The sequence below is a fragment of the Nelumbo lutea genome, chromosome 2 (assembly GCF_056320005.1).
Source record: "Nelumbo lutea isolate HS-2025 chromosome 2, American lotus-T2T, whole genome shotgun sequence".
Classification (NCBI taxonomy): Eukaryota; Viridiplantae; Streptophyta; class Magnoliopsida; order Proteales; family Nelumbonaceae; genus Nelumbo; species Nelumbo lutea.
This window is the reverse complement of record NC_142685.1, coordinates 100,733,573-100,748,259: the sequence shown is the minus strand read 5'-3', so window position 1 is coordinate 100,748,259 and position 14,687 is coordinate 100,733,573. Positions and strand designations below refer to the sequence as shown.

The 14,687-nt window shown below is 35.7% G+C and overlaps 1 protein-coding gene across 2 annotated transcripts; it reads left to right on the top strand.

The window, feature by feature from the left end:
- Positions 1 to 2,983: 2,983 nt before the first annotated feature.
- Positions 2,984 to 5,254, top strand: LOC148872330 (cyclin-D4-1-like). 2 transcript variants are annotated; one of them, XM_088969275.1, is made up of 6 exons: positions 2,984 to 3,471; positions 3,584 to 3,670; positions 3,792 to 3,893; positions 4,016 to 4,226; positions 4,329 to 4,459; positions 4,557 to 5,254. In XM_088969275.1, exons 1-6 carry the CDS (start codon positions 3,193 to 3,195, stop codon positions 4,785 to 4,787), a joined length of 1,041 nt encoding a protein of 346 aa, XP_088825401.1. In that variant the 5' UTR covers positions 2,984 to 3,192; the 3' UTR covers positions 4,788 to 5,254. The 2 variants fall into 2 exon arrangements, with proteins under 2 accessions (XP_088825401.1, XP_088825402.1); XM_088969276.1 differs by having other exon boundaries at positions 3,012 to 3,471; positions 4,022 to 4,226.
- The last annotated feature ends 9,433 nt before the right edge of the window (positions 5,255 to 14,687 follow it).

Here is a 14,687-nt window from a genome sequence, read left to right as displayed (position 1 = left end):
TTGCTCCGTGTAGCTCTTTAATGCTGTTATTATGTTGCCATAGCAAAAGCAAAAATTACTATTCAAGCAAGTCGGATTTGACCTCTCTTCATGATTCAAAAATGAATTCAGATCATGGCACAACAGCCTTTGCATATGTCCATTGAGAACATCTTTGTCTTCCATGGCCAGATATTCCCAAGGCTAAGTTTGGAAGGAGTATAAATACAAATGAATACAAATATGCAGAGTGCAAAGCCTTGTATTTTGTATATCTTACAAGGCTTTGCACTTTACATATTTGTATTTATATTCCTTCCAAACTGAGCCCAATGTACAAATGCAATGGCTGTTAGGACCTATTGTTATGACCCTTGTTGGGATTAGGTCCAGTCTCTTCAAAACATATGCAAGTACACATTTTATATAGGGTTGTAAATGGATTGAATTTGAATCTAAACAGACAATATCTGAATATGAATTCAATTAGAAAAATATTTTATTTATATAAAGCATATAAAAATATAAATTATTTATATAATTTAATTATTATATATAAGTTATATAAACCATTTAAATGTTTTATATATTATACATAAGAATTAAATAATTGGTCAAATTCAAATGTTTATTGAATCAAATTAGATCATATCTGAATTCGAATCCAACTATTTGATATGAATAGGATATCCAAAATTTACCGATTAGATATTCAAATTATCTGAATTCGATTCAATTATATCAACTCGAATTCGAAATCGAATTTTTGAATACAATTGACACCCTACTTTGTTAATTACCTTGTAATAGAGGCATTGAAATTATAATTATGCCCTTGTTGTAAATCTATGCAAAATGAATAACTGTTGTTTCCTCTCTTGATTGTCTAACATTTCTAGTAATAGGAGAGATTTAAGTTAAACCCCAACTTGGCCTTTATTATTTACTCAATGTCAATGAAGCGTGAATAATGAAATGTATTTAAATAAAGTGAATCATCTATTTAGAGGTAATTTGATAAATTTTTGTTGTAGTAAAGTTTTTGTGAAAGAGAGAAAACAACACTTTAAAGCATTACATTAACATTTTCCGTCAAGACAATGAAGGGAAATAGTTTATTTGCATATTTAATTGAAATGTCTTTAAATGTAAAATTATTTGCATTGGTACAAAAATATAAGAGTGCTAATTTTGACTTTAGAGTGTAGATAGGAAAATAAAACCTAAGGCTGCGTTTGGTTGCAATGCAAATAAATTTACATTGATATAAAATTACGATAGTGCAAATGATTTGACTGTAAATATTTTGACCTATTGTTGTTTCAAATTTTAGCTTATCTTGTTTGATCGTAGTACACATGAAGTAAATTAAGGCATGAAGTGGAATAAAGTAAACACCCAAAATGAATAAATGACAATTTGCATTTTTTTTCATTTGCACTCTCATTCTTTTGTACTACTACAAATAAAATTTCATTGCAACCAAACACAGCCTAAAAACAAAATAAGTGAGAACAATTCCATTTACTAGATATGATAATCCCTGTTTTGAACTTTATCAGAATTTCTTTCTCTTGACGGAATATAGGGGAGAACAATTCTATGCCTTTTTAGGTAAAAAAAGAAAAAATGAAGAAAAGGGGAGAACATCTCTATGCCTTTTTAGGAAAAAAAAAGAAAAAATGAAAAAAGGGGAGAACAATTCTATGACTTTTTAGGAAAAAAAAAAATGAAAAAAAGGGGAGAACAATTACTAGATACAATGATCTCTATTTTGAGTATCATCGGAATTTCTTTTTCTTGTAATTGCCAATTCGTTATTCAGATTTTGAGAGGGAGAAAAGTGATTGGATTTTGGTTCCCATTCACCAAGATACCCATAATCTTTTTTCAAATGTATGTGAGGTTCATAGAAAATTTATTTTTCCTAGGTATCACTTACCCCAGTAAGTAGCTTCCCGAAAAAAATGAACAGGGCCCTAAAACAAAATAGGGGAGAATCATATCATTAAAAAATGGATTATAGATGGAACTCTGATCACCAATTCCTAAGTCGAATGGTCCAACCATCTGGTCCAAATCTCTGGTCAGATGATTTTAGTGTCCAAAACCGAACCTAGAGTCATAATCGATTCCTAGGTCAAACCGTCCGGTCCGTTCGGTTTTCAGAACCATGCGAGAACAATTCTATGGATTTGTAGTGAAGATAGTAAAATAAAACCCAAAACAAAATAAAAGTGAAAAAAAGAAACAAAAAATGGAGCAGAATTTACGTTTTTTCTTATTTACACTCTCATGCAAATTAAATTGCACACCGCAAACAAACAGAGTCTTGGAGTCAAAAGACATGGGAGCTTTAAGTATTTTTCTCCTATCTTATTAATTTTGAAAGTATTTTCTTATTTCGCAGTTCTGCACAAAAGTAAAAAAATTAGGTCATTCAGATGCTCCCCGGGAATTCTCTTTTCAGTTTTCGCTGCTCCTAGAGGCTGTTGCCGCCATTTTTCATAGTTTAGTCAATTCACCCTTTTTCATCGAACGGTCATGATCAAATAACTTCACAGCCATTGTCAATCCTTTTGCGAGTTCTCCATCGTACATACATTACACGTGGCGTAATCTAAACCACTTGATATGTTCATGGCCCTAAATTCTTGTACCCAACACAAAAAAGGAAACCTGTAGACATTTTTAACTGATCATTATTCATTAACCCTAGAAATCCAAGCAATTAACAGTTAGCCGATGAGAGTCAATGTCTCAATAAGACTGATAAGATTCAACTTGGATTAGCGAGTACTAATCCAATGATAATCTCCTCGCGAGAAAGGCATGGAGATCCACGTCAAATGGATGACACGTAGTTAAAGAAAAATTAATAGACAAAATTATGGTTACGTGGCAGAAGATTAACTTAAGTCCGCATGACGACACATGAAGAGTACCCACATTGTACTTAAGCCTCATTTTCATTAAAATAATTTAATTAATCACATTCCCTTAATCAAAGCTCGCAAAAGCAAGCTTTAATTGAGACGCCCCCTATCAGATCATTCCTCTTTTCGCCCCGAAACTCGGGCTTGCCCTTCCCACAAATACAACGCACTCTCTCTCTCTCTCTCTTCTCTGCCGCGATTTTTCTTGAGCTCTGCGAGAGCTTTAATGGCAGATTCTTGAAAGACTAAGCAACCATTCTGAGAAGAAAAGGGTTCCATGGCATTGCCCTTGGATTGCTTCTCGGGCCTTCTATGCGCCGAAGATTGCAAACTCATCGTCGACGACGACGAAGCCGATGAAGTCGGGAGCGGGTCTCGCCAGAACCAGAAAGAACGGATGTTTTTCTTCGATGATTCGGGCTTCGATGACACGAGAGTTTCGTCGCTTCTTGAGAAAGAAGGAGAAATGATGCCGAGGGAGGATTACTTGACAAGGCTTCATTCCGGAGACCTCGACGTTTCTGCTCGCAATGACTCGGTTGACTGGATTTACAAGGTGGGTTTTGGATTTTTCGGTCGAAAATATCGATCTTTTTCGTTCCCGTTTCACCTATTTTTCTTTTACGGTGGTTCCATTTTCTCATGTGAGTTCCTGTGGTATTCTGAAGGTTCATCGCCATTTCAACTTCGAACCATTGACTGTTTGTTTATCTGTGAATTATCTGGATCGATTCTTATCGCAGTACAAACTTCAAGTAAGCCATCAAAAAACCCTGATTGAGAAAATGGGCGTTTTTCCATTTTTAGAACCTGTAATTAGTGATGCCAAATCCATTAATTTTTTCTCCGGTTTGTTATTTCTTGCATCGTCTCTAGCGTGGAAAGCCATGGATGCTCCAGTTGCTGTCTGTAGCTTGCGTGTCTTTGGCCGCAAAAATGGAGGAAACCGACATCCCATCATCACCCATAGATTTACAGGTAAAACAAAACTCATCCCGTCAAGTCGTGAAAGTAAACCAAAACAAACCAGAACCCATCTGGCCATTTTTACTCCTTACGTGTTACATAACCCTAAAATGGTCTTTTCCTTCCTTATCTAGCTGCAGGTGACTGAAAAGAAGCCGGTATTCGAAGCTCGAACGGTTCAGAGGATGGAGCTTTTGGTACTCTCAATATTAAAATGGAGAACAAACGCAGTCACACCTCTTTCTTTCATCGAATATTTCTTTTACAAACTCAAAGACCTGGAACACACAATCCCTAAATCTCTGATTTATCGTTCTGTGGAGCTGATTTTAATCACCGCAAAAGGTTTATACACCATTGTTTCTGTTTATAGTTCCCACATCCTGATATCAAAATCTAAAAGGATGGATTTCTTATTCTGTTTCTATGTTTGTCTTGATTGAGCAGGCGTAGAATTCCTCGAATTCCGGCCATCAGAGATAGCATTAGCTGTTGCAATCTCTGTTGTTGGAGAAACCCAGACCATTAACTTCGACTGCGCCTTCGACACTTGTTCTTCTTCGTTCCATCTAAACCAGGTAACAAAAAGCAATACAGAAGCGGAGGGAAATTCCCAGAAACCTCAATTACTCAGTTCTTTGATTTTCTTATTGGATTTCGTTGGTTGAAATGCAGGAGAGAGTGTCCAAGTGTTATGAGCTGGTTCAAGAGATTATGTGTTCGACGGGTCAAGGCAAGAGTCCGCCGATGAGCCCAGCCGGGGTGCTTGACGCTGCTGCGTTCTTGAGCTACGAGAGCAGTCTCAGAGCTAGCAGTATCTCACTCTCATCTTCTTCCTCTCCTTCTGTCATCGTTAATGGCGGCGAGTCTTGTCCGGCAACAAAGAGAAGGAAACTGAACCTGTGAAGTGTGGTGAAAATCGAAATATGAGACAAAAAGATGGCGAGTGCTTCTTACGGAGTGGACTTTCGGAGAGGCTGAAACAATAAGAAATGGGAAAAAGTAAGAGAGAAGCCATGAAAAGGAGAGAGCTCATGCAGATTTCCAACTTTCAATCAAGAAAAAGAAACGAAAAGGAGAAAAAGTTATTCGCAGAGGGAGTGAAATGGGAGAATCGAATAGTTGGATGGAGACTTCGGACTCTGGTGGATTTGGTTGGTTTCTTCGTTGGTCTCCATTTGATTTCTTTTGATTAAAAATATTAATTTACATAAATTATTAACTAATTATTATTTACAGACATACTTATATGTACATGTATACATGGCTATGTATATGTGTGCTCTGTATCTGCCGTTGATCTAATTTCTTGCTTTTGGTGGGTCCCGGAACCGGAACGAGACGAATATCATGGTAATTTTCTTGATGTTGTACCTTTTATTGTACCGGAACGTAGCAGGGGATCATTTTGGGCGGTTTATATTGACTTTGATCAAGGGTGATTTCGCCATTAATGAATTTGACCTTGGTCTTTTTTGGAATTGCATAAGCTTGTACGAACTGGTAAACAAAGAACAGACAACAGAGTATTTGATGGGGAAATTATTAATAGAGAGAGAGAGAGAGAGAGGAGGGAAGGAAGGCGCATGGTAGCATGGCAGGCATAAACGCCTCTGACGCGCCGACGGTGTCAGGCGGAGGAGGCAAGTGAGTGATGCGTTGGCTGGGTTGGCTACTGATGGCGCCGCGTCTGGGCTGACCCCTTCGATGCATGCCTGATTAGACTAAACTGCGCCTGGTGTGTAGTTTTGCCCATGGCATAGTACGAGTTCTTGACCTTGGTTAGTGTGGTCGGTGGTCCCCAAAATCCAATCTTCAGACGGTCAAAAACTTGTTTGGCTCGGTAAAAATCCACTATTCTAATTACGATATTTTATGATTTTTGGGCTGTAGTCCAGCAAATCGTTTCTACCTTTTGTCTCTTTCTCCAGCCCATCATCATTTCAGTCGTACGCCCAAGTGGCCAGGCCCAGGCCCAATCCTTCACGTGGTTTTGGGTTTTCTCTCTCCCTACTGTCGAAGCACTTGACCAATGCAAGTATTACGACGTTTCATCTCTCCAACGCATGTTCGTAATCGCTGAGGGAAAGAGGTGGGGACTAAAGTGGGGACCACATAAAAAAGGTGAGGACTGAGGATTGGGGATTGGATGGTTCATGGTTTGGTGTTGCTTTGGATCAGGTTGACTTTTTGTGGGGCCCGCTGAAAAGCTGGGGGCAGGAGAGTGGGGCCCATATCATTACGTCTTTAATTCTCAGCCTTTGGTCTAAAGATCATGAGTTACACGTAGATTTACCCCAAATCTTGGATATGGGTATAAGATGGGACCCACTCCCACTGGTGGGTGTTATTAATTACTAGAGTCCACTGCACGTGAGTCCTACCAACTTGCATTTATTGTTTAGGGGGAGGAGGATGGAATAATGATAACATGACATCCTTGATCTAATTAATCATAAATTGATTATTAGTCTCTCTAATCAGAGAATCAGTAATAATTTGGAAGAATGTGGTAGGCTTCATCCTCTCTTATAATTTAATGTTGTTAGCTAATAAGGATTAATTCAAATGGAGCTGTGCATGGTCTTCTAGACTGTTCAGCAGATGCTTTTGCTGCAGATCAGATCCTGTCTTTCAATGGTTTGATTGGCAATGTGGCCATCTCATTGGCTAGTGACTCAGTGAATGGTTTGATTGGCATTCTGCAATGACTGTACTGAAGTTCTGTCATCTGAAGTTTTTTATATTGCTGAAATTCAGGTAACTTGGGTGTCGTTTGGTAACTTTTTTTGAAAGGTCTTTTGCAAGTTTTAATAACTAAAAAATGAAATGGGTTTTTATATAAAAATCTTAATAGTCTACGGACCGTTTGGTTGGAGGTGTATCCTTTTGTACGAAGGTAATATGAAAAACTTCGATTGGAATTTCCCAAATTTAATCTAAAATGAACTTCTTTAGAATGTAATCTTTCAGTGGCTAACTCTTCACCCAACCAAACAAAATAAATAAATAAAATTGTCGACTGTTGAACTAAATAATCCACGTAAAAAGATTCGCCAAACGGAACCTTCCTTTTTTTTTTTTTTCGTTTAACCCATCTAATTTGTTCAGTTGATCTAAAACGCCGTGAATAAGTTTTTTAAAGAGCCAAAAGATTATTCATATGACTCTGACTTGCAGTCCTCTTGGAATTCGGATTTGCTGTGTAGGCAAATGGTAATGCTCCACACCGGCTATAAAGTTCAGGGAGATATTGAATGTGTGGGCCATATGCATTTTATGACTGGCATCGAGCATCACCATTGTTTTTAGGGCCTTTTCTGATTTTTCACTAAACATGGATTATAAGTTGTATGTGTGGGGCTAGAAATCGCTGTTCTTCGGCCCCCATTTAGGATGGCCTGCCCCTTTGGGGGGGGGGGGTCTTTTATTGTTGTATATCTCTTTAGGTTAATTTTGAGAGTGCTTTTAAGTGCTTATTTGAATAAATCGAATAAGCACTTATTTTGGGTCAGGACTCAGGACCACACCAATAAACATTTATTTGTGTTTGGGAAATAAGCCTAAACTAGTTAGGGTTTATGAGATGCACCAGTTATATTTATAAGAAAAGTTGAGAATGGAGTTCTATAGCATTTCCAAATTCCAATTGAGTGGTGTCTATTTAAGTCCAATTCAAGTATTACTTTTTGGGTAACATCTAGTTTATCGAATCACAATTTAAGTTGCATTTTATTGAGAGTATCCAATTTGTCATTCTCAAGATAGATTTGAATGATTTTATCTAAATGCTATTTTTTTATTAATTTTTAGTGGTTTATTATTATTTTCATATTATAAACCACCTTTGTGTTTTGACTCTAACAGAAGCCCCCCCTAGTTCTAGAAGAAGTTCAAATACCTCATTTCCCTTACGTTTTCAATAAAGACATTGAAGTTACCATCAAACTATTTACCTTTTTATAACACAGCCAAATCTTCGGCTTGGACGGTTGAACCGTTTACCCTTATAACCCAGTCATTAGGTTACAAGTTACAATATACAATGTATTAAAAACATATGAAAGATTTAACTTTGTACTTGATTGTTTGATTGGGGATATTTTTTTCTATTTTGAATAACTTTTTGTTATCTTTGTAGCTCTACCATATAGAAAAAATTCAATTGTTGGCCTCAAATTTGAATTTTTGACACATTTATAAAGAAAATTAAAAACAAATAAACCTTATATATAAGATGGATGACATGTCATGATTTGCCTTATCTGACATAAACAATTGAAAATTTGACTTGTGACGTAGATGCAAAAACTAATCAGCATCCAAGTTAGTTTGCAAAACAACAATTTTGTTGCAAATTTCATAATAAATAACTTAAAAATCAACTATCTTTTAAATAGAAGTAGATTATTTAGCCTCATAATATTTCATTGAAACTCCATTTCAATATGATAAATGTTTATTAATAATTACAATTTAATGTAAATATTTGTAATGTTTACAAAATTATAGTTGAATTGAAATTAGATATTAATATAGATAAAATTAATGACTTTTAGGCAATTTATTGGACTAATAAAGAGGAGAGATAATTAGTGGCATGAATTATTGAAGGAGAGAGTTAGTGGCATAATTAATGAGGAGAGATAATTAAAAGAATAAATAGGGAAAGAAGAGAGAAAGTTAATAATGAGCTAATGAGAAAAATTAAAACTCTTAGAAGTGATTGGCCACTTGAATTATTTTGTTCAATTTAAAAATTAAAAATAAATAAATAAACAAAATAAAAAGGTAAGTGCTTTTGAGAAGAAACAGGAAAGCAAGAAAATGACATCTTGACACATTCCATTTTAATATATGCATATAGATAAGCCCATGTTTGGGAACACTCGGTATGTAAGTGGTGGGACCACATGATAAGTGTTTATTCATGTTCAACAAAAAAGCATAGAATAAGTGCTTATTTTCAAAATAAGCACTTAAAAAATAAGCTAGAATTGGGTGACTTTTTGAAGTGTATATTCAAATAAGTATTTATTCATGTTTAGTTCATGTTCCACGGACTACCCTCATCTTCAAAAGACGAATGTTTACTTCCTTCTCCTCCAATAGAGACCAGAACCAGTAGTAGGGAATGGTGATTAAGCACCCTTCCACAGAACCATTACCACCACCTTCTCTCTCCTATTCCTTCCTCGATTGGCATAACTGAGTCTTTCTTGAACCACGACCACCTCTCTCTCCTTTTATTTATTTATTTATTTAATTTTCTCTTTTTTTTTCTTCTTCCTCTCTCTCTTTCTATCTTTTTTTCTTTCTTCGTCCCTTTCTCTCCTCTCTTCCTTGCACCATTGTTGCAATAGACGTGGTACATGGAAATAAGTTTAGTTATGGGATAAGTATTTATTTATTTACTTATTTGTCTTTTGTGTTTATCCAATATAAGGCTATGTTAAAATTAGGGTTATAATTATCATTTTTGCAAATATAAGTACATATGAGATAGGTACCTCACCAAACACTTCAATACAAATAAGTACTTAAAATAAGTATAATTGGTTTGAGAAAAGACCTCACAAACACTAATAGTTAAAAACAAATACTTATTTGACAAACATACCCTAAATGCCTATTCCTAAAAATAAGCACTTATTTAAGAAGCCCAAATTTTGAGTTTATTTTTAAGTGTTTATTTCTTTTTTGACCCATCTTGGTCTGCCACATTATTTTGAAAATACCTATACTGCCCCTATTTGAAATGAGTGCTTTTTCACCAATCACTCAAGAGTGCTTATTAGGATAAACACTCCCAAACATGGGCTTATCTTTAGAGGATTTGGACAAATTTGCCAATGTACCTTTACTATTGGTCGTTGGTTGGGGGTATCAATTGACTGGTTTTTGGTTGAACCCAATCCAAACCAAAACCAATTCAAATAGTTTGGACAGTTCCAAATGTTTGGATGGTCAAAATTTTCATGGTTTAGTATTTTGTGAAACGAACTAGATACATTAGGGATGACAATTTTCCCCATCCTCATTGGGTATCCAATTTACTCAATCTGAAGGGGTCGGGAATAGGGAGTGAGGTCCCCACCTTGCCCCAATCCTGATTATATATTAAGTATTGTTCATATTAAATATATATTATTTATATTATTCATAATATATAAATCAAAATATATTTAAAATTTTTATTTATTTTAAGCAAATTTATTTTTCAAAGGATACTGTTAACTAAAAAATTCTAAGGATTAGGGTCCCCACGGAGAACTCGTCCCTGTTGGAGATTGAGGATGGAGGACAATTTTTATCCTCTATGGGGATCAGGATCAGGGGCTGGGGCATTGATTTATTTGAGAATCAGGGTCGGGGTGAAGGACGGGGAATATGACCCCCGCCCCACTGCCATTCCTAAGATATATTGATGGATCACAAAAGTCTATTCAATCAACCAAGACATTCTAGACTCTCTCTCTCTCTCTCCACAGCAACTCTGCCCTGATTCCAAGAGGATTAATTGTGATTTTGTGTAGTTGTAACGTAACAGTAGTGTTTAGTATTTCTTTATGTTGTTTCTTGGAGCTTTACATTGGAATCGATATTAATATAGGTATGTGTTCGTTATCTGTTATATTTGTGTTGACATGTTAATGCATTTTCTTTTGAGATTTCGGTGGAAAATAGTTTTCTTATGCATGCTTGTTTTCAGTTTTTGAAGCTTTTGGCGACATTTTCCCCTCTTCCACTTGGGTTTTTAACGAAATTTCTTTTTTTTTTTTTCTTTTTTTTTTTCCATACCTGTAACAAAAGGTTTACATGCATTTTCTGCTTATTGATTGATGTAGAAAAATACATGCAAGCGTTTCACTATCGCAACAAAAAAGATGAAATTCCTTAAAATCCAAGATAGAAGAAGGAAAAAGTGGCACCAAAAGTTTAGGGATGGGAATGGGGCAGATTTAAGGAGGGTTTTATGAATTCTAGACCCTACCTGCCTCCCTAGCCCTTTCAACCTGTACCCTTCTAAAAACTCATTGCAGGTTGGATTTTCAGAATCTAAACCCTCCCCAATCACACCCTTGCATTTGAAGGTGGGATGGGTTAGATTGGTAGATTGGGTCTAAAATCTGTATCTAATTTCCTATTATATGTGTGTGTAATAAACAAGTAAAACAGTATGGGCAAACACTAAAATTTCCATATATTTGATTAAATAGATAAATAACACATAAGTGATCAATTATCCTTGACATAAATTTCAAAATATTATTACATTTAACACCTAGTACATAAGTCCATATGCCTTCCAACAATAAGCAGGTTGGGGAAGGTTGCGTTTAGCCTAAGATCGTACCCTACTCGTACTCGTACAATTTCCAAAATCCCAAAGTTTGTCCCTGCCCCTAAATCTATTTTTCATGGGGAAAAACCTCTCTGTTGGGGTGGATTTCCATTGTGTAGGGTAAAAATTGCCATCCTTACCAAAGTTGTTAGATAGTGTATGCCATTATATCCAATCATGTAGATGTATATTGAGTTTTATAAATGAATAAAATCAATTCATTATTGTTTTGTATTGATTGGTGTGCTTATGCAGATTACTCCTTAAACTAGACACTTATGAGCCGTATGTTAGTTTAAAAGGTTTTTAGCCATTGGATAAACTTGATGAGTTTATCCTAACAAGGTTGACACATGTACTGCTGAAAATGGTAGAGCCACTTGTCTTAGTTGTTGGAGTTAGACCCTAAGTACAGTCGGTAGATGTTTATAAGAAACATTGCACATGGACCAATTTCTATTTATGCCTTTCACCATGGAGATAAATAGGAAAAACTAGAAAATTGCACTTAACCTCGAACTTGATACTTATACTCCACTAGATCTTGGACTTGATTTCCTTTGATATGCCAAGTAGTGAGATCCTCTTAGGGTCAAATACTTAGGTATGTTAAAATAGTTTAGCACATTACCTGCATTAGTGATAATGGATCGGCCCCGGACTAAGTTTAGCACCAATTATAAGAGCTTTAAGCTAGGTCTGGGGCTAGATTACAATTACAAGCCTGGTGCTACACAAGCCTAGACTAGCTTATAGACTTTTTGGGCCTAACGAATAATGACTTTGGGCCCATGACATGAAATAATAAAATTTATTTTTTAAATAGTATGTAAATGTAATACATGAAAAAAAAATTACACAAGCCAAATTTAAATTGGGCTTGGCTAGACTTTAGGTCTATAACACAAAAAACAAAGTACAAGCCTTGTTTAATTGTTAGACTTGATTTGGGTTGGGCTAACTATCCTTTTATAGATAAGAGCAAGGCATTCATTCCCATTCTTAAGTAATGTGGAACAACATTAAATAGTTAGTGCAACCCTTGAGTTTTTTCCCAAGTCCCACATGGCTTAGGGAATGAGAACGAAGGATTTGCCTTTACCAATATAAGACATTGCTTAAGAGGACAATCTCATACTTGAATTGACTCAAGTGTTAACATATGTATGTATGTATTGTGGGCCCAAGTTGATTAGGCTGGGCTGAGCTAAGCTAAGAATGATCACCTCTAGTGATCATTGTGATAAGAGCAACCCTTTGTCAAACAAAGTAAATATCAGAGTTAACACTCTCTAATGGAAATCTAAAACTACAATAGTTTATAAAAGGTTTTAATCCTAAGATCCATTTGAGTAGAGGATATACATCTAGCCGTTGGGAGAGAGGTACTTCTCTGAGAACAGTGTTTTGATCGATCATTTAGGGTTGAAACCTGATGCACTTTATCTTATGTCAAACCATTATTATTGGATTTCATAGGGTGGCTAAAACTAAGGATCACTTAGACTTAAGTTTTGGGCCCATATTGAACCTAATTCGATTAACTCAAGGCTTTACTGACTTTTTCATAGTGAATTCAGCCCATGTGTTTTATGATGTGGGCTAAACCCATAAGACCTCTATGGATCCCATGCCATACATTATTCAAGCCCAATAAGACTTACAACAGTTATGTTAATGATTTAACCAACCACTAAAATAATGGGCCTTAGCTCATTAACTAGTAATACTAGTTAAACTAGTTAAGGTGTCATGTGCAATGGATCAAATATGGGTATTGATCTTTGTATTATCCAATGTAATTAAAGACCTACCCAAATCAGTTTGGATAAATCCTAATTACATTGGGATTAAGGTTTATATATAGGATACAAGAGGGAGAGTTTGGTCACTTCCATTGCATGTTTGAAGCACTCTTATCTCTTCTCTTGTTTCCCATAAACCCTAATTCAAACCAGACTTGAAAGTTATTGTTTAAAAGTCACGATTAAAAGTTCACTTGGCTAGGAATCCCGCCATCTAGGTCCATATTGACCTGGACTAAATTGCTAATTGCAAGGTTGCAAATGGATCAAGTCAAATTAAATTGAACGGGATGTAGGTAGATCCAAGTTTGAGTTTTTTATATTTGAATTCGAATTATCCATTGAATTTATGTTGGATTTGAATCAAAATGAGGTTGGGCCTACATTTTTCTCCTTTTTTTTTAATCTATGTCATTTTTTGAAACAACCAATGAGTGACTTTTGGGTATAAGAGAAAGACTTCCCAAATCTCTCCTAATTAACTCAGGATTAACTCTATGTCTCCACTTTCTCATTAACTCCAATTATCTCTTATCATTAATCATGCCTTTAACATCTCCTCCAATAACTAGGGTGTCAATGAACCGGTTTTGGATTGGATCTCATCCAAACCAATATCAATTTGACCATACCAATAAGACATATTAAATTGGACCAGTGCAGACTTAATGGTCCAAAGTATTTATTGGATTGGATTGGACCTGGTCCATTTGTAATGAATTTATGTTGGATTGGGTTGGATTGAGGCAATAGCTAGTCCATTGATAGAAGATAAGAATATAGGTGCCAATGGACCAGATTGGACAATCCAAACATTAAATTGGACCAGTTCAAAATGTTCATTGGATTGGATTGGGACCTGGTCCATTTGTAATGGACTCATATTGGACCAAATCTAGTCCAATTGACAACCCTACCAAAAATTCGTTCCACTAATTGTCTTTCTTCTCATTAATTCTATCCATACCTGTATTCATGTCAATTTAATTATAAGGATAAAATACTTAAGAGTACCCCTATAGGTTTTGCGAAATGGACTAAGTAGTCCCCACTCCCCACTCGTTTTATTAATCTCTTAGGCTCAGTTTGGAAGGAGCACAAATACAAATTTGTAGAGTGCAAAACCTTGTACATATTTGTATTTGTGCTCTTTCCAAACTGGGCCTTAAATATCCCGGGTTGTAGAAAAATTGGACAATGTTGTTATCTCTTGACAGAAGTGTTCAAATGTCAAATTTACCCTTCGTTCTTCTTCAAACTTTCAAACTAGCATTTCTAACATACAACACCCATAAATAAGAGACATCAAGGGACTTCTTCTCATGGCCATAAAGAAAGAGAAAGTGGGTGGCTAGGGGAGTCATCACTGCCCATCATACCCAACGGTGATCTTCGATTTTTAGGTACCATCTATCCTCTTTCTAATTGTTTTAGCCTTTTTCCTGTCTCTTTAATTTTGTTGGTATATCCTTTATAATCTATCTCTGTTATGGAGTAGCAATTATATTCTGTTTTTTGCCTTTAAGATACGTTATCATAGTGGTGAAATGAAGTACTATGGAGTCACAATACTCGGTTTTGTACTGCACAATTCAGTTGCAATTTCGCTTGTTCCAAATTGACTCAAATCTTAATACAACTTAGAATAACAACAAT

Excerpts from the sequence above, each read along its gene's own strand:
- LOC148872330 (XM_088969275.1), top strand. The coding sequence starts at position 3,193 with ATGGCATTGCCCTTGGATTGCTTCTCGGGCCTTCTATGCGCCGAAGAT. Across the intron at positions 3,671-3,791 it reads TATCGCAGTACAAACTTCAA|CGTGGAAAGCCATGGATGCT; the intron begins GTAAGCCATCAA and ends CATCGTCTCTAG. Across the intron at positions 3,894-4,015 it reads CATCACCCATAGATTTACAG|CTGCAGGTGACTGAAAAGAA; the intron begins GTAAAACAAAAC and ends TTCCTTATCTAG.